Here is a 20,603-nt window from a genome sequence, read left to right as displayed (position 1 = left end):
TCAGGTCAAGTCGAAGGCATTTTCCACCTGCATCTCCCGCTGACCGGGGTCCCCCTCTTCTACTGCATAGGTATTGGCATGTACCTGAGTTCTGCCGCCTCCCGCAGCTCCCGCTCCAGCGACATGGCCTTGGTGATTTACACAGTGGTCACCCCCATGCTGAACCCTTCATCTATACCCTCAGGAAAAAAAACTTAAACAGGGCTCTGAAAAGAAACCTTGGCACAGCGAGTGCCTGAAAGGGCCCTTCTCTAAGAGCTTGGAATAACAAGACACACAGAGGCAGGAAATTGTTCTCCTACCACCGATCTTCATTATAAATTGAGTCTGGATCTCCAGAAAGGTTCATTTACTTGGAATGACTTCTGTACAAACTCAACAGTTCACTTTTTTTTTTTAATTAAAAATATCTGGGGCTGAAGTCATAGCACAGCGGGTAGGGCATTTGCCTTGCTCGCAGCCAACCTAAGTTTGATTCCCAGCATCCCCTAGGGTCCCCTGGGCACCACCAGGGGTAAATCCTGAGTACAGAACCAGGAGTGACCCCTGTGCATCGCCGGGTGTGACCTAAAAAGCAATATATTGCAATATATGGGAGGGGGGGGCGCATAACTGGCTTGGCTCAGGGCTGACTTCTGCCTCTGCACTCAGAGCTGACTCCTGGCAGGGTTCTGTGGACCGTAATAGGAACGTAATATTACACCATGGCACCTAAGTGTATTTCTTTAACTTTCCCCTAGAGGCACCTGAAAATGCTTTTCATTTATAACACCTCAACTCTGCTGTGATGAGTTGCCCTCATTCAGTTTGAGCATAGGAAGAGTGATATTCTCTTATTTTGGTTTTGGGACCTCACTCAGCGATGCTCTGGGATTTCTCCTAGCTCTGCACTCAGGAAATCACTCCTGGCAGTGCTCAGAGACCATAAGCGATGCCAGGGATCCACCTCCAGTCAGCCATGGGAAAGGCAAGTGATTTCCCCACTGTACTATTACTCGAACAGTGGATAATAACATTCTTGAAGAAAAATGAGGAACTATTCACCAGGAGAAAAATCACCCACATTTTCAGCTGATGGGGCACTTGCCTTGCATGCAACTGACTATTTCAATCCCCAGCACCCCCTTAAATTTCTGGGTAAAAAGCCAGGAATAATACCTGAGCACTGCTGGGTGGAACCTAAAAGAAAACAGTTTGTTACACTGAGTTCATCTGGCTGTAACAGATTAGAAAGGGCTGGAAGTTCTTACCTCCAGGAACCCAGACCCAGCAGAGTCTGGATTCCCCACAAGAAAGAGAAACAGCAGCATCACGACCAAACTGCAATATGGGATCGTTTAGTAATCCTAGTGAGGATTACCCTTCAGTAGGCACAACAGGAATCGGAAAAGAGCGGGGACCGGTAGAAAGGACAGAGGTGGAGCACTGGCCAGGCAGGCGGCCATTCTAAGCTATTTCCCCGGCACCCATAGGCTTCCCCGACCAATGTCATGAGTGATACCTGAGCATTGTCTGGTCTGGGTCCCCTCAACCCCTGAAAAAAACCCTTCAAAGTTGTTTTCAGAAACCTCAGGGAGCAGGGATGCTAGTTCAGTGGTCAGAGAACCTACCCTATGCATGGCGGACCCAGTGTAATCTCTGGCATCCCAAAAAGGCCTCCCATCCCACCACAATTGATCACTGAGCATCAAGCCAGGAGTTAGCCCTGAAAATAGTAGATGTGTAACCCCCCCCCTCAAAAAAAAGTAAGAAACCCCAGAACTCAATGACTGGGGTCACTCTGCTCCATCCTAATAAGAGGTTCTGGGCTCCGGTTTACCAAGCCCTCCCACTCCCACAAACCTATATAGAACTCAATGTGGCCATTATTTCACTGCAACCCACCTGAGTTAGTCAATATCCAGGAAAAACTATAAAGGATTTATCACAGTTCCATAGGCTCCATGGAAAACAGGACACACAGCAAGTTCTTTGGTGGAAACTCACACAGAACATGGCGGCTGTGTGCCAGGCCAGAATGCTCTCCATTGTTCTGTTTTTCGATGTGGAAACTCCTACCACAATTGCCAACAAAGCAAGTGGTCCCCATGGCACAGCGACCCACTCCATTTCTCATACAAGGAACCTTTACTTGGTTCAACAACAGAGCACAATGGAGGGTCTCTCTAGCTCTGGAGGGAGGGAGATTCTTTTCTCACAATTCCAGGGCTGGGCGAATAAACCAAAATGCTTCCCCTGGGAAATGAAAAAACTGACATTCATTATGAATGAACATTTAGTTTAGAGTCACTAAGGTCTCTAAATGTTCACACAATAGGGTAAGCAGATGCGCAGGTCTAAGCAGCTAGGAGGATTATTGTCCAATTGACCAGCCACCAATGTTTATCACAGTGATCAAAGCTCATGTGACATGATGTACCTATGATTGTGACTGAAGAAAAATGATCTTCTTTGAAGCCCAGATCTGTGAAGAGATTCCACTCTGGGTGTTGAATCAACATCAACCCCTGCCACCTGTCTGTCTGCCTCCGGTGCCAGGGTTTCTCTTTATCCAGGTCCTGAGGCAGAACATTGTACTGGCCTCCAGGGCTGCTTTTAGTCGGCTGAGCCACAGGCATCTTCACTGTGGTCAGTGCTAGCTTTGCCTCCATCACTGTCACCAGAGCAGTAAGACAGTAGGCAAGGAGCCCAGGTTGCATGCAGCCAATCCAGGGTGATTCTCAACACCCTTAAAAGTCCCCAAGCACTGATGGAGTGATCCCTGACTTCAGGATCACAGGAGAAAACCCTGAGTACAAACCTGTGTCCAGATTAAAAAAAAAATCTCTGATATACCTGATGCTTGTAAACTCTACCTGAAACAGTCGTGGAAATCATGCAGCAGCTAAAATAAAATAGAATTTTAGTGCTGAGCCATAGTAAAGACGAAGGAGCAGTCCATGCAGCAATTGACCCGGGTGGGGCTGGGCACATATCACTTGGACCTACAAGGCACGCAGGATTCATCCCTGAGAGCAGAGCCAGGAATCTGCCTGGAGCACCATCAGGTCTGGGCTCCAAAGAAATATGAACACAAAAAACATAACGTCACTGTAATATAATTCCACACTAGACTCTCTCCTGAGGTGCCACAAGTCATAAATGACTTCACAGCAGCCGAGATTAAAGTTTCCAGGGACTATCACAATAGCACAGCAGGTAGGGCACTGGTCTTCCAAGTGGCTGACCCAAGTTTCGATCCCAGCATCCAAAAGGATCCCAAGGTTTCTTTCCCCACAGGTTGGTAGAAAACAGGGGAGTATCCTGGCACAGGGCAGAAGATTCGTTCAAAGGTTATCCCCAATGTGGGTATGGCAGACGTGCATGTGCAGGGTTGCAGCCTGGCCAAAACACTGCCCGCAGTGGCACACAAATGGTTGCTCCTCAAAATGCCTCCTGATGTGCCAGCGTTGGTGCTGCGGGTGTCTGAAGACTCTGCCACACTCCCTGCTTGTGAGGGGCTGGGTTGTCTGGTTAGTCTGCAGGTGGCCTGTGAAGTAGGAGTGGCAGCGGTAGGCCTTGCTGCATTCAGGATACTAGAAGGGACTGTGGTTTGTGTGCACCACCAGATGGACCTGGAGGGTGTCTGGGCTGCGGAAACATTTCTGGCAATGTGGGCACATATAGGGCCGGTCGCCTGTGTCGAGAAGCATGTGCTTGTTTTTTTCGCCGCTCTCTCGGAACGCAATCCCGCACTCTGGGCAGACATAAGGTCTCTCCCCAGTATGGGTCCATCTGTGCCTACGCAACACTGTGCTAGTACTGAAGTTTTTCCCACACTGCTCTGTTATACGGCCTCTACCCGGTGTGGGTAAGGCTGTGCTTACGTAGGTTTAAGCTATTTCTGAAGCTTTTCCCACATTGTTCACAGTCATATGGCCTCTCCCCGATATGGTAAAGGGTGTGATTATGCAGGCCCGAGCAAGTACTGAAGCTTTTCCCACACTGCTCGCAGGCATACGGCTTCTCCCCTGTGTGGGTCCGGCTGTGCTCACACATGTTTGAGCTAGTTCTGAAGCTTTTCCCACATTGCTTGCAGTTATACGGCCTCTCCCCGGTGTGGGTCTGGCTGTGCTTAATTAAGCAGGTCAGAGCGAGTTCCAAAGCTTTTCCCACACTGCTCGCAGGCATATGGCCTCTCTCCGGTGTGGGTCCGGCTGTGCTCACGCAGGTTTGAGCTAGTTCTGAAGCTTTTCCCACATTGCTTGCAGTCATACGGCCTCTCCCCGGTGTGGGTCCGGTTGTGCTTACGCAGGTCTGAGTGAGTCCCGAAGCTTTTCCCACACTGCTTGCAGTCATATGGCCTCTCCCCGGTGTGGGTCCGGTTGTGCTTACGCAGGTCTGAGTGAGTCCCGAAGCTTTTCCCACACTGCTTGCAGTCATATGGCCTCTCCCCGGTGTGGGTCCGGCTGTGCTTACGCAGGTCTGCGCAAGTCCCGAAGCTTTTCCCACACTGCTCGCAGTCGTACAGCCTCTCCCCGCTGTGGGTCCTAGTGTGCCGACGCAGACATGAGGGAGTCCTGAAGCTACTCCCACACTGCTTGCAGTCATAGGGCCTCTCCCCAGTGTGGGTCCGACTATGTTGAAGGAGAGATGAGCGAGTCCTGAAGCTATTCCAACACTGCTTGCAGTCATACGGCCTCCCCCCAGTGTGTGTCCGGCTGTGCTCATGCAGCTGCTAACGAGTCCTGAAGCTTTTCTCACAGGGCTCACAGGTGAATGGCCTGACCCCAGAGTGCACTTTAGTGTGGGCGTGCAGCATACAGGGATACTGGAACCTCTGTGGGCACTCAGGGTATATAAAGGGCCTCTTGAAGTCAACATGGATCTTGGCATGACCTTGCAGGTATGTAGGGTAGCAGGAGCCCTTCCCACAGAGCTCACTCACATAAGGCATCTCATCTTGTCTCTCCCTGATGTGACACGTCAGCAGGTTGGTGACACTGAAGGTCTCTCCACACACTTTGCGTTCTTGGAATGTTGGTTTCCAGGTGCCAGCGCCCAACCGAGGGCATCGCCTGAGGGCCTCCGAGTTGGGAGAGGGGGTCTCATCATTGGCCGGGCAGCAGATGCCCTCCTGAACGAGGTCACGTGGAAGAGAGCTGTGGGGAAGTGTTGGGAGGTGCTGGGGGTAAGAACATTCTGCAGAAGAAGTAGCAGGATTTTGGGTTTCAGTGAGGCTTCGAGTTTGCCTCGAAGTTCCTCTGTCTTGTGCAGGAGCTTCGTGATCATAACCGAGACTGTTAGGCAAGAGGTATCTGCCAATGATGAGACACAATGAGTAGAAAAGCAAGATCATCGCGACAGTTGAGGCCACAGAACAGTGGGAGAGCGGGAACCGTGCATCATGCTGCCCCGGACCCATCCCCTGCACACCATCAGGTCCCCCGAGCCCCCTCAGGAATGATTCCTGAGCGTAGGACCAGGAGTCTGGCCTAGGAAATGCTCACAACACAAAATAATAAATGAATATCAACATTCAATCACCAGCCTTGATCATGTTATGTTTTGGTTTTTTGTTTTGGGGGTTATTTTTTTCCTCCTACTTTGGGGCCACACTCTGCAGTGCTCAGTTTCAGGGTCTACTCCTTGCTGTGGACACAGGAATCACTGAGAAGCAAGGCCTTAGAAGCCCAAAATAATGTTGGAGATTAGACCCTAAGCACTGTACTATAGCCTCAGGCATGACTGTAGGGCTTTTTGGATATTCCTCTGAATAAATGCTTGATTTATCATTCATCAAAGTCTTACAAGCAGAGCCCTGTTTTAAGCCTGTGAATGGTGGGATAGCATGGGGGGAGTTGGTGAAGGAACTTCTCTTCGAGAAGGGTCCTGGGTGGAATCCATTTAAGAAGCCAGTGGAGGCTGCCAGCCTTGCCCCAGGACCCTCACCTTGCATGACTCAGGTCACTTCAGACCCCATAGTCCAGCCAGGAGGGATTCCTGAGTGCAGAGCCAGGAGTCAGCCATGCTCATCATGGGTGTGGTAAATAAAGGAGGCCGACAAGGGACAGTGTGAAGGGGACACTACTCAGTCCTGTACTAGTTTGACACACTGGTTTTACTTTGAAAGACATTGGAGACTCCCAAGATGTTTTCCGCCACGCCCCTCCCCGACAACAACACCCTCCTCCCTTCCCCACTGGCCACTTCACTTACTTCTGTTGTCATTTCTGCGTGTGCTGGTGGTCACTAGCATCAGGGAACATCTGCTTCTCTCCCAAATGATTGCAGGAATCATTGCTCATGAACCCCACAGTGTTCTCTGCACTGAACAACTTATTCTCCAAGACACACCCAAGAGCACCACTGTCATTTCTTGGAGAGAAACCCTCTGGAACAAGCAGAAAGACAATTCAGTCCCCTAGGAAGGCTCTGGGGAGGGGCAGAGGAATAGGACAGCCGGGATGGCACTTGCCTTGGACACAACTGACCCGGGTCACTCCCCAGCACAAAATAGGCTCCTCCAAGCAATGCTAGGCATCAGGCCTGAGCATCACCAGGTGTGTATATCAAAGAAAAAAGATGCTCTGTGGGAACAAAAAAGAACTGGACTAGGACTGATGCAACTGGTTTGCTTCAACAGACATAGAAGCAGCTGCCTTGAATGACGTGGGTCAGATTCCTGCACCCCACTGTGTCCCCTGAGCATGAATAAGAGTGTCTCTGGAACTCCATGTGTGGGTCCTGTGCCCCAGGAAGAAGCTCCACGGTACACAATGCCTTGCATGCTTCTGGCTCTGAATATGTACTTGGACAACAGCTCCCTCACACAGCACTGCCGAGTTCAGCCCTGGGCCCCTCATCACTGGGGAAACCAACCAGCAACATTAGGATCACAGCAAGAGCCAGAGGTGCAGGCCGTGGACCTTATACCCCGCACTACTGGTGTGACCCTGTATCAGAGAAAAGACAGGCTGAATCCCTTTGACTGCCCGGGAATGCGCCTCGGCAGGGCTAGGGTGCCCATAGACAGGCCGCTCCTTCCCTACAGCCCTGTTCCATGGTCCCAACGGGAATGCGGGCAGCGGACTCCGTGCCCTGAGCTGTGGGAAAGGGTCGCGCCTGAGCCTCACCCACGAAGGCCAGGTGCCTGCAGGCCTCCAGCATCACGTCTCTGTACAGGCACCTCTGGGCAGCATTCAGCAGAGACCACTCGGCCCGGGTGAAGATCACAGCCACGTCCTCAAAGGATACTGACTCCTGAAACACACACAGATGCCAATCAGCCAGGGCCCCTCTGCATCCCGGGGGGCAGCGGGACTCAGGTGGGTGACATTTGGATTCTGGGTTTTACTTAATCTACTTTATTTATTTATTTTTGGTTTCTGGGTCACACCCAGCAATGCACAGGGATGACTCCTGGCTTATGCACACAGGAATCCCTCCTGGCGGTGCTCAGGGGGCCAAATGGGATGCTGGGAATTGATCCCAGGTCAGCTGAGTGCAAGGCAAACGCCCTACCCACTGTGCTATTGCTCCAGCCCCTACTTTAATCTACTTTAAATAATCAGGGTGCCCACGGGGAACACGAGTATGTGTGCAGGACGCAGAGCTCAGTAGCAAGTGCTGCAAGCCATGAACCATGACAGCACCCGGCCAAGACACATAGGAAAACTCTGAGGGGACTTTTCAAAAGAGTGAGAAAGGGACGGGGCTGCAGTAAAAGCACACTACGGACAACACTTGTCTTGCACATGGCCATGGCAGATGTATATTTGATCTCTGGCATCCTTAACGGTCCCTGAGCACTGCAAGGAGTGATCCTTGAATGCAGAGCAAGGAATAAGGCCTGAGCATCTCGCGTGTGACCCAAAAAGCAAAAGCGGGAGTGACAAAGGGAACCTTTGTTCAAAGAATGTGGAAACTGACAGTGGCCTGGTGACTAGCCCTTCCCATTCACCCCCAAGAATTGGTGGGTGACCTAACTGCATCATGTGGGGAAACCCACTTCACATTCCCAAGACCTAGACCAAGATTCCTGTTATAAAGTGATGCCTAAGAGACGCTTCTGTGGTCGGAGAGATAGTACACTGTGTAGGGTGTTCACCTTGCACACTACTGACCCAGGTCCAATTCCCAGTATCCCATATGGTCGCCACGAGCACTGCCAGGAGGAATTCCTGAATGCAAGGCCAGGAGTAACCCCTGTCCATCACAGGTGTGACACAAAAAGCAAATAAATAAATAAGAAGTTACAAAAAAAGGAAGCTTCTGCTCAAGTCCTCAGACTCCAGAGACTCGCTGCTCAGACAGATAATTCTAGGCGACCTGCAGGATTCCCTAAAGGCCTGGAGAGATCCTGCTGTCTGTCAATGTAGCATCAAGGGGCCTAACAAAGGCCTCCAGGAAGACTTGCTTATGGGGCAGGAGCAATGGCAGAGAGGAAGGGCGCTGGCACTGCACGCTCCAACCTAGGTTTGATTCCCAACATCCCATTAGGTCCCCCAGGACCCGCAGCCGAGATCCCTGAGCTCAGAGTCTGGCGTCATTCTGATGTAGGTGGGCAGGCCGATAGGAATTCCCCTTCCCAGGTGATGACAGTAAATTTCCTGGGAAGTAACAGCTTTGAAGTTGCAAAGGCCAACCTTGCAGAGAAACAGGAACTTAGACTTGAGAAGACCCTCACTTATCTAATAGCAACTGACCCAGAGAACATCTGAAAGACACAAAAGGCCAGGAAAAGAATTTCAAAGAAGACCACCACCACTCCCATCTCCTCAACCTTCTTAGCAATGGACTTTTGTCTAGACTGAAGCCCCACATGGGGACAGTTTGAAAAATCTCCATAGAGGCCACCTTAGACAAAGGAAGGAAGCTCACCGGATGCCCGAGTCCAAAAGCTGCCTGCCCCCACTTGCCCAAGCACACGCGGTGCCTGAGCACATGTGTCCCCAGCATCTCCCCTCTTGAGATGTGCATTTTCATGTTTTCCTGTCTAATGCTGGGATGTGTGTAGGGGCTCTCTCTGGCTTGGAGAAACCCGGAAACCCGGGTTCTCTCTTTTTTTTTTTTTGCTTTTTGGGTCACACCTGGCGATGCACAGGGGTTACTCCTGGCTCTTCACTCAGGAATTACCCCTGGCCGTGCTCAGGGGACCATATGGGATGCTGGGATTTGAACCCGGGTGGGCCGCGTGCAAGGCAAACGCCCTACCCGCTGTGCTATCTCTCCAGCCCTCTCTTGAGCATTGTTTCTCTCCACTCTTCCCACTTTCTCTCCCTCCTCCCTTTCTCTCCGTCCTCCAAATAAAAACTATAATTTCACTGAAGTTCTACTCCTGAAATTCCTTTCTGCAAGATGAGACAGGAATCCCGAAACCCTGGGTCCCGGGTGACAAAGGTGGATGGGAGAGATAGTGACCATCTGTTTCCTCCCCACTTCATATAGGTCAGCCGTGGGGCACTGTAAAAAACTAAAGCTCGCCGAAGGGCGAGTGCACTCGCGGGCTCTCCGGGCGACTCTATCTCACCGCCCGAGTTCGGTGCTCTGGAACCGCAGTGTGTGGACTCTATCGGGACGGCCGGTGGTCAAGGACAGGCGAAGGAAGAACGAGGACCAAGCTGGTTACTGATTAGTTACCATTTATTCAATCTTCAAACTTTCTCATGTCCCGCACTCCCAGCTCTGGCCTCTCTCTGGATCTACTCTGCTCAACTCTTCTCTCTGGCTTCTCTCTCTCCTCCTACCTGTCTCTCCCTGATCTCTTTCGGTGGATCTGGCCCTGTGGATCTGCCCCCGGAAACAAGATACAAAACCAAAACCAAAGCTGAAGCCTCCTTTGGGCTGAAAGCACTCGGATTTACATCCCAAAGACCAGGCTGGGCTGCAGCAAGAAATCTACATGTCAACTACAAACTAGACAGCACCTGAAATTTACATCCCAAAGACTAGGCTAGCACCTTAGATCTGCGGGTCAAAGATCAGCTAGGTTTCTGTGACAAAACTCCAGAAGGCAGCTGGAAAAGGGGAAATATTCCAACATCTCCCCCCTTTTTGTTTAGAACAGATTTTAACCATAAAATAAAATGCTAGGCACAAAAAGTTCAATAACACTAGCAGAACACCTATTCTCTAGCACAGATATGCTTTCAGCAGGACCCATCCAAGGATGAAATCCCATGGTTGTGTTTCTCCTCTCTGTCCAACAAACATATAAGCATTCACAATATTAATCATTTTGTATGGGCATAGCAAGAGATGCATAAAACTTTTAGAATTGCTCTCCGGGGGTCACCTCATCTCAGACTACAGCGCTCAGGCCAGATTAGTCTTTCCTAGCCCTAGCAGGGTCCAAATCTAGTATCACTGTTTGGATCATGACAGCATTTGTCCATGATCAAGCTCTTAACTTATAGTTAAGCATTAGGCACTTTGGCCAGGCCCATCTCGATGCCAGGGTAGCACACAACTCACCGCTTGCCCTGGGTCCTTCTTGTCCCACGTCGGGACCGTGCTTTGGGGGTGCTAGGAAGTAAGGGCAGCTGAGGCTTAGGTCAAGAGAACAGATGCCCTGGAGGAAAATATCATGTAGAGTCAAATGACTCCCAGGTTACAAAAGCATAACATTTGTTAAGTCTTCCTGTGTCCATACAAAAAGGACTTGCTCTGAATAAACTATGCAAAGGACTCAAGGAGAAGAGAAAAACATTATTTACATGTCAACAGAACACTAAGAAAGAAGCTACAAATAAACAAAGAGGAATAGGAGCACTGTAACGGGAGTAACCCAATAAACCTAAACTACTGAGGCTATGTTATCCTACAGGGCACATGACAGCAACCCCTAAAGACTTCTTTGATTAAATTTATATAAATCTACCACAAAGCACTAATGATTCGACCTTTCTGTCTGCATCATGAACGTCCCCATTAAGAACACCAAAGGCAGGGCAGGAACAACTTCTGGGTAAAACCTCTGGACTTAACTTTGAGAACAGACACCACCTACTTTCCTCAGGCTTGTCCTCTCTTGCCTCTTTCTCCTCATCTGCCTGCCATCACACCTTAGCATCAGTACTCAAGGGGTACAAATGGGGGGGGGGGGTGGTCACCACAAAGGTGAAACCCACCCATAGGCTGACTGGCATGGAAATCTCAGCCACTAACCAGTATAAAAGCTGGGAAAAGAGAGGAAGGGCAAATAGGACAGAGGGGATGCGCTTCCCTTGTATGAGGCCAAATCAAATTCCATATCTGCCATCCCATATAGGCACTAGGACCCATCACAGGTGATCCCTGATCACAGAGCCTGGAGTCAGTCCTGAGCACCGATGTGTGAGGCCCAAATGACACAATTATCATCATCATTATCATCATAATCATAAAAAGATTTAAGCCCAAACTCACCATCTTACTTGAGAAGGTCCGAAGTTAGGGGACAGTGGATCTGGGCATATGAAGAAGCTACATGGGGAAGATTCAAGACTTGCTGCAAGAAAAATAACGAGTATGTTAGTACCACGGAGGGTTCACTCCAGAGTGGGTGGGATCTTCAGAACTGATCTGCAGACAAAATTCAGATGCTTAAAAGTTCATCAGTTTGGGGCTGGAGCAATAGCACAGAGAGGATAGGGTGTTTGCCTTGCACGCATCCAACCCAGGTTCGATTCCCGGCATCATCCCATATAATCCCCCTACTCCGCCACGAGTAATTCCTGACTGCAGTAGCAGGAGTAACACCTGTGCATCATCAGGTGTAATCCTACAAGAAAAATAAATAGTTCATGAGGCCTGAGCTAGAGTAGAGCTAGGAGGGCGTGGCCACCGGTTTGATTCCCACATCCTATAAGTCACCTGACCACCACCAGGAGTAATTCCTGAGTACAGGGTCAGGAGTAACCTCTGAGCATTACCAAGTGTGGCCCAAGCAAAATGAAACAATCCAAAAAAAGTTGTTCACTCTTAAGTACCCTGAAACAGGTTAATGGAATTCTCTTGCAGACAAATGGGAAGGGTTTGATTCCCATCACTCCACTGGGTCCCCATAGCCCTGCCAGAAGTGATTCCGGACTACAGAGTCAGAAAGAAGGTCTGAGCATTGCTGGTGTGACCTCCCCTCCCTCCCACAAATGTAGGAAAGTTCATTAGGGTGCCGGAGCAACATAAGAGTGGGTAGGGCGTTTGCTTTGCGTGGGGCTGACCCAGGTTCAATTCCCTGCATCCCAGAGGTCCCCCAAGCACCGCAAGGAGTAATTTCTTAGTAATACCTAAGTATGCTGGGTGTGAACCCCCCCAAAAAAAGTAACTTCATTATACTGTTCAATTTTTGGGTTCAGAAGCCTCGGCTATGACGTCACTCATCCCTCCCTTTCCCCGTTTCCCACTCCAAGACTCCACTCTCCCTCACCTGGTCCCGATTGCTTCTTCCTGACCGCCTGGTCTAATACGTAGGCCGTCTTCGCGCTCCGGGCAGTTCTTCTGGATCTGGAATTTGTCTGCCTTATCGCTCCTCCCCAGGAGCTGGCGGCCCCGCGGGTCCAGCGCTGCGCTTGGCCGAGTTCAGGGAGCCAAGAGCCGGCTCAGGGCTGGGGCCTCTTCAGCAGCGGTTATTTCCCCACCCCCACCGCCTATTTTCTATCTCTGATTGGATGATGGTGAGAGCGGGTGAGAATCACCCTCCACTGTATGGAACAAGTTTTGTAAGGCATAGGTCGGAATGCCTAGAGAATGCCATAGCTAATATATATTTCCAAATAGTTCCTAAAATCATTTAAGGTGTTCAACTTATCGCTCCAAATTTGGACCTTTGAGGCATAATTTTACTCTCCCATATTATTTGTCCTAAATATTCACAAAGACTTTGAGGAGAATTTTATCCTGTGCAAATTTTTTTTGGGGGGGTCACACCCAGTGATGCTCAGGGGTTACTCCTGGCTTTACACTCAGGAATTACTCCTGGCATGCTTGGGGACCATATGGGATGCCGGGGATCGAACCCGGGTCGGCCGCATGCAAGGCAAACGCCCTACCCGCTGTGTTATCGCTCCAGCCCCTCCTGTGCAACTTTTAAACCCATGAGTCTAATTCATAAATTACAGCTTCATGATCCTTCTGCAAATTTGTCTGAGGTGCAGCAGTAATTAGAATATCATCCATATAATGGATATTTTTAATCTCAGGGTACTGTGTCCTTACGACATCCAATGGTTGATTAACAAAATATTGGAACATTGTCGGTCTGTTTATCACCCCTTGTGCCACAACAGTTTACTGACATCTTTCTTAGTAGGATGCTCATTATTTCAAGGGACAGTAAAAGCAAATTTCTCTCTATCCTCTTCCCTTAAAGGGATATTAGAGAAACAATCTTTGAAATCAATCATAATAATATTCCACTGTAAGAAACATCTGCCAGGGGGCGACCAGGGGAAGAGCCCCGGCGGCTCTCGGCATCGGCCGCCCCCGGGTGTTCAGGGGGTTCGGTCCCGGGTCACTCGCCCAGCCAGAGCGGTCCGGGCCATGGGGCAGACAGAAGAGGAAACGAGGGCCAAGCCGGTTGATTGATCAGTTGCCGTTTACTCCATTCTCTCCAGTCTCTCTCCTTCTCTCCCGGCTCACGATCTCTCCTCTCTCTAGATTCTGCTGCTCAATTCTCCTTCACTCCTCTCTCCCCCTACTTGTCTCTCCCACCTGGCCCTCTGGGCTACACGCAGTCAGGTAGCAAAAGCAACATAAGAAAGCCCTTCCTGAGGGCCAGGCATTCCAAAGCCCTTCCTAACTGTCAGCAGGAAAAAGACCCGTTAAGGTTTTTCTCCTTTCCTTAGTCCAAGAACTTATTCACATCTTAATTCTAGTTATTTTTGTATGGACACAGTTAAGAAATACATTGAGGCTTGTAGGGCATCTCTCCTGGTAACATCTTGCAGACTCAGACTATAGCGCTCAGGCCAGATGAATCATTCCTAACCCTAGCAGGGTCCGAATCTAGTTATATTACTTATTGGTTCATGACAGCATTTGTCCATGACCAAGCTCTTAACTTAGAGTTAAGCGTTAGGCACTTTGGCCAGGCCCATCTCGATGCCAGGGTAGCACATAACTCACCACTTGCCCTGGGTCCATTCCGTCCATTGTCGGGACTCTGCTTTTGGGGGTGCTAGGAAGTAAGGGCAGCTGAGGCTTAGGTCTAGAGAACAGATGCCCAGGGGGAAAATATCATGTAGAGTCAAATGACTCTCAGGTTACCAAAGAATACCATTTGCTACAGTTTTCCTGTGCCCATACAAAAGGACTTGGCTCTGAATAAACTACATAAAGGACTCAAGGAGAAGAGAAAAACAATATTTACAAGTCAACAGAACACAAAGAAAGAAGTACAAATAAACACAGAGGAATGGGAGCACTGGGATGGGAGTAACTCAATAAACCTAAACTATCTGAGGCTATGTTATCCTACACACATGGGTCCTTTGTCACTTTTTTTTTCTTTTTGGGTCACACCCAGCGATGTACAGAAGTTACTCCTGGCTCTGCACTCGGGCGGCACTCAGGGGACCATATGGGAAGCTGGGAATTGAATCCGGGTCAGCTTGAGTGCAAGGCAAATGCCCCGGGTCAGCTTGAGTGCAAGGCAAATGCCCTGCTGTGGTATTGCTCCAGTCCCACCTTTGTCTCTCTTTACGGGGCAGAAGGCCTGTTCCCAGTTGTCCACAGGTGTCTGGGTGGGGCGTTGTCTGGGAGGTGGGGATGTGGCTCCCAGCACTTGCCAATGTAATATTCCCAGGGTCCCGGGAGGGGGCGGTTGAGCTATATTCCAAGGCACTACTTTTGCCCCCCTGAGTGCTTTTGCCGCCTGTGGACTCAGAGGGGGCCTGCTTATTGGCATCTGTGTGTGTTTCAGGGTCGGTATCCTATGAGAACATGGCCGGGAACTTCACCAGGGCCGAGTGGGCTTTGCTGGACCCTGCCCAGAGGCGCCTGTACAGAGACGTGATGCTGGAGGCCTGCAGGCACCTGGCCTTTGTGGGTGAGGCTCAGGCGTGACCCCTCCCCGCAGCTCAGAACACGGAGCCCGCTGCCCGCTTTCCCAAGGGGGCCATGAAATGGAGCTGCCAGGAAGGAGGGGCCTGTCTCTGGGCATCCTGTCCCAGGTGCGGGGCTTACCCGGGCAGGCAGACAGGTCCATGATTAAATGCCTTTTCCCTAATTCGGGGCCACACCTGGATAAAGCTGGGTGTGAGGGCCACTGCTAGCACCTCTAGCTCTAGCTGTGACCCTCACAGTTCCGGTTGTTCCCCCCAGTGTTCGAGGCCCCAGGCTGCACCCAGCAGTGCTGGATGATGGAGGTGGTGCCCAGGATTATATTCTGGGCCACAAGCATGCCAGGCACTGTGCTAACTTGGAGCTTCTTCATGGGGGCACAGGGCCCACACAGTCATTGAGTGCTGGGTTTTTTTTGTTTTTTTTGGAGAGGGGGTTTCACACCCACTCTTTTCAGGGCTAACTCCTGCTTGAGCAAACAGATCACTCGAGGTGGGATGGGGGGCTTTATGGAATACCAGGGATTAAATTGGGGTCAGCCATGTGGAGGATAGGTTTCCTAACCACTGTACTATAATCCCCGCTCCCTAGGGTTTCTGAAAACAACTTTGAGGGTTTTTTTATCTGGGGTTTTGGGGAACCCATACCCGGCGATGCTCAGAGATCACTCATGACAGTGGTCAGGGAACCCCATGGGTGCCGGGGATCTAGCTTAGAATGGCCACCTGCCAGGCCAGTGCTCCTCCGCTGCCCTTTCTACCCGGCCCCCGGTCTTTCCCGATTCCTGTTGTGCCTAGTGAGGGGTGACCCTGGGTTGTCAAAATGCCTCATCTCACACCTGGGTCCTGATGCTGCTGTTTCTGTTTCTTATGGGGAGTGGTTGCTGGAGGTCAGACCTTCCACCACTTTCTAATCTGCATCCATTGAGTCAAAGCCAGAGGAACTCAGTCTAACAAACTTGTTTGTTTAGTTTTAGGTTACACCCAGCAGTGCTCAGTTGTTATTCCTAGCTTTTGGCTCAGGACTTGAAAGGCCGCCTTGGCATGCTGTAGGATCTCATCAGTCTCTGGGAGAGCCTGTTTGGATGTTTTCCTGAGCCTTCTGCTACCTGAGGTCAGAAAGGACTTGGAAGGATGTGAGCTAGTTAGTGGGAGCAGAAGGGTGGAGTGCCAGGTCATCTAGGTCCATCTGATTGACCCTTTTGTTCTCATCAACCCTCACCTTCATCCAATCAGAGGTAGAGAATGGGCGACTGGGGGTGGGGAGATAACAGTGGGCCTAGAGAAGGCCCCAGGCCTGAACCTGCCTTAGCTCCCAGGGCTCTGCCCAGCCTGGCTCCTGGACCCACAGGGCCATCAGCTCCTAGGCAATGGCTCTAAACTAGACAGATTCCAGATTAGGAAGCACTGCATGGAGCCAGAAGATGGCCTAGGAATGAGACTAGGTGACCAGGAAAAAGTAATCGGGATTTGGTGAGGGTGGAGACTATGGAGTGCGAAAAAGGGGAGGGATGGGATGATTTATTTTTTGCTTTTTTGCTTGGGTCACACCCAGGGAAGCTAGTGGTTACTGCTCGCTCTGCACTCAGGAGTTACTCCTCGTGGGGCCGGAGCGATAGCACAGCGGGTAGGGTGTTTGCCTTGCATGCGGCCAACCCGGGTTCAATCCCCGGCATCCCATATGGTCCCCCAAGCACTACCAGGAGTAATTCCTGAGTGCAAAGCCAGGAGTAATCCCTGAGCATCGCTGGGTGTGATCCAAAAAGCAAAAAAAAAAAAAAAAAAAAGAGGAGTTACTTCTCGTGGTGCTTGGGGGATCTATGGGATGCCAGAGATTGAACGTGGCTCGGCTGCATGCAAGGCAAATGCCCTACCTGCCGTACTATTGCTCCAAACCCTTAATGGATATTTTCTTTCTGTTTTTTTTTTTTTGTCTTGGGTCACACCCAGAAATGCTCAGAGCTTCCCCCAGGCTCTGTAGTCCGGGATCACTCCTGGCAGGACTATGGGGCCCCGGTGGGGTGCTGGGGATCAAACCCAGGTCATTTGTCTGTAAGACAATCACTTTAACGGGTTTCAGGGCCTCTAAAAGTGAACAACTTTTGTTTGTGGGCCACATCGGTCATGCTCAGGAGTTACTTCTGGCTCTACACTCAGGAATTACTCTTGGCAGAGTTTGGGGTACCCTATGGGATGCCAGGGACTGAACCTGGGTTTGCGGAGTGCAAGGCAAATGCTAACCACACTGTACTAGTGCCCTGGCTCCTTCATTTGGAATCTTTGTTAAGTCAGAGGGTCAGTGTACCTTTAGCAAGCTGCCACAAGTATGGTAAAACATCGGTAGCTGGTCAACTGGACAATAATCCTCTTAGCTGCTTAGACCTGTGTATCCGCTATTGTGTCAAAGTTTAGAGACACTGATGAATCTACAATAAATGTCCATTCATAATGAATGTCAGGGTTTTCATTTCCCAGAGGAAAGCATCTTTGTTTATTCTCTCACCCCTGGATAGGGGAAAAGTGAATCTCTCTGCCTCAAGCAATAAGGTGACTTTTTGTTGCTAATAACAATGTTGAACATTGCTGCCTGACTCCCATTCCTCATAGCCCTAGGATCTGTAATAAACATATTTCAATTTTTCCTGGAGGTTGGTTAACTAAGGTGAGTGTTGCAGTGAAAATGATGGTCACATTGAGTTACATATAGATTTGGTCAGGAACATGTGGGTGACTCCTCCCCAGGTGAATGGTTCCTTGTTTGTAGTCAAGAATATCATGATCCACTGGTGAAGTAGTAGTACAGCGGGGAAAGCTCTTGCCTTTCACATGGCTGACCCGGGTTTGATCTCTGGCATCGCTTTTGGTCTCTGAGCACTGCCAGGAGTGATTTCCTGAGTCCAGGGCTAAGAGAAATCCCAGAGCATTGCTGAGTGAGGCCCAAAAACAAAAATAGGAAAATATCACTTATGATATTCAAATATGATAGAATATCCGTATGCTTAAAAAGAATTAGGGCAACATGTCACAGCAGGAGTTAAGGTTGTTGTAGCTGAAAAGCATTTTCAGGTACCTCTATAGCAAAGTTAGGAAAACAAACTTAGGTGCCAAGGTATAGTATTTTCAAATCAAGTGATGATTATTGAAGGGAAACAAGGGGAAATCCTTTGGCATGAGAAGGGTGTGCTACAACTTATCAGCTGCCAGTGAAAGAGTGTAACGTCTCTTGATCCAAATCTTGGAAAATCACTTTGGGGAATACCTCAAACTGGATGGTTAAAAAACTGTGCCTGTGGGGCCAGTGCAAGTAAGACACTTCTCTTGCACATGGCTGACCTGGGTTCAGAGCCTGGCATCCCACAGGGTCCACAAAGCCCTGCCAGGAGTGATTCTTGAATGCAGAGACAGGAGTCAGCCCTGAGCATCACTGTGTGTGGCCCGAAATTTTTGCATCAGAGCAGAAGCTTAATAAAGTGCACTTGGGCTGGAACAGCAGGAAAGGCTCTTGTCTTGCACAAGGCTGACCTGGGTTCAATCCCCGGCATCCCATTACGGTCTACAGCCCTGCCAGGAGTCAGCCCTTAGTGCAGAGCCAGAAGTCAGCCCTGAGCATTGCCAGGTATGCTCCCCCAACCCTAGATTTTATTTAGTGAAGAAAAAAAAAAAAGAGGGGCTGGAGTGATAGCACAGCGGGTAGAACGTTTGCCTTGAAACGTGGCCGACCCGGGTTCGAATCCCAGCAACCCATATGGTCCCCTGAGCACCTCCAGGAGTAATTCCTGAGTGAGAAGCCCGGAGTGACCCCTGTGAATCGCCAGGTGTGACTCCCCCCAAATATAAAGCGAAAAGAAAAATGGGCTATTGAGTTTGTACAGAAGTCATTCCAAGAAAACGAACCTTCTCAGAGTTCCAGAATGAAATTCTAAAGAAGATCAGATGGGAGGAGACCAATTTCCTGCCTCTTCATCTTGTCATCACTGGCCTTTCAGGCACTCGCTGTGCCAAATATTCTTCTTAGAGCCCTCTTTAAGTCTTTGTTCCAGAGGCTGTAGATGAAGGGGTTCAGCATGGGGGTGACCACCGTGTACATCATCGAAGTGTTGGCACTGTCACAGGAGCTGCGGGAGGCGGCAGAGCTCAGTTTCATGCAAATGCACGTGCAGTGGCAGAGGGACACCACGGACAGGTGGGATGCACAGGTGGAAAACACCTTAGACTTGCCCTGAGCCAACGCTATGCCGTGGATGGAAGACACGCTCTTAGTGTAAGAGTAAAGGATGCCCGCATGGGGTCCGCCACCCAGCACCCTAATGGCAGCGTATGTCACGATGTCATTCAGCAGAGTGTCAGAAAAAGCCACTTGAGCCACTCAGTTGATTTCACAGAAAAAGTGGGGGATTTCCAGAACCATGCAGAAGGACAGCGCAGCATCATGAAACTTTGCAGTAAGGAGTTCAGGCACTCGTGATCCAGCAGCCCAGAACCAGCAGCCCACAAATCTGGGGGTTCATGATGACCGTGTAGTGTGGGGTTGGCAGAGGGCCACAAAGTGGTTGTAGGCCATCACGGACAGCAAGAAGTTGTCCAGTATGGCGAAGATGATGAAAAAGTGCATCTGGGTGATACAGCTTGGCTTTTCGTCTGGATGTTCTGTACCATCTTGGGGACAGTGGTGGAGATGAAGCAGATGTCCACCAAGGACAGGTTAGAGAGAAAGAATTACATGGGCGTGTGGAGGTGGGGGTGTATGTTGACGGCCATTATGATGAGGAGGTTCCCCAAGATCGTGCCCAGGTACATCGACAAAAAAAGCCGAAGATGAGAGGCTGCAATTCTGGCTCCCTTGATAATCCCAGAAGGAAGAATTGTGAAATTCTAGTATAATAATCTTTTTCCATGTGTAGGTAACTACCAGGAAATGGGAAAATTAAAAACACGATGACTAGTTTTCTCCAAACTAAACATGACTAACATAAGTTGAAATTCCCCAAACCCAGTTTGACCCTCACCCCCCAAAAAAGATGCTGGTAGGAGGCACCCAGAGCCTGTGCTCACTGACCCCCTGTGTCCCTCACATGAAATTGGCCTCATGGTCCAGTCAGAAGCCAAGAGGCTGGTCCAGCTCCTTCCTACGAGGGGAGAAGGTCAGTCATGGTGTTGGGACGCAGGTGGGCCGGGATGAGAGAGGCTGGCTCCCAGGAGAGGGCAGGGACCCACAGGCATAGTGGGAGTTTTGGCTTAGGGATTTCAGGGACAAGGTGTAGCCTGACCGAGGACTGAGATCGAAGCAATGACTAAGGTCAGTGACTCAAACAGAGACAATTGTGCCAGTGGCAGGAACAGACTCTACAGAAGTTCAGTGGGAAAGGCTCAGCTGGATTTTTTTAAGAGAGAGAGAGAGAGAGAGAGAGAGAGAGAGAGAGAGAGAGAGAGAGAGAGAGAGAGAGAGAAGCAATATCATTTTCTTTTTGTTTATCTTTTTGGGCTACACCCACGGTGCTCGGGGCTGATTCCTGGCTCTGCATCCGGGAGTTATTCCTGACTGTGCTGAAGGGGACCCTATGGGATGCCGGGAATCAAACCTGG

General features: G+C 50.0%; 1 protein-coding gene and 1 pseudogene across 1 annotated transcript; both read right to left on the bottom strand.

The window, feature by feature from the left end:
* Positions 1-5,271, bottom strand: LOC129401814 (zinc finger protein 20-like). Its single transcript, XM_055124685.1, is given in 4 exon segments — positions 1-62; positions 3,969-4,128; positions 4,130-4,616; positions 5,123-5,271. Coding segments are annotated over 4 exon segments (858 nt in total).
* Positions 5,272-19,002: 13,731 nt separating this feature from the next.
* LOC129401813 (olfactory receptor 7A10-like) lies at positions 19,003-19,727 on the bottom strand (annotated as a pseudogene).
* Positions 19,728-20,603: the final 876 nt, after the last annotated feature.

This window comes from Sorex araneus, chromosome 2 (assembly GCF_027595985.1).
Source record: "Sorex araneus isolate mSorAra2 chromosome 2, mSorAra2.pri, whole genome shotgun sequence".
Classification (NCBI taxonomy): domain Eukaryota; kingdom Metazoa; phylum Chordata; class Mammalia; order Eulipotyphla; family Soricidae; genus Sorex; species Sorex araneus.
Note: the sequence above shows the minus strand (reverse complement) of the source record. Positions and strands in the feature narration are given on the sequence as shown.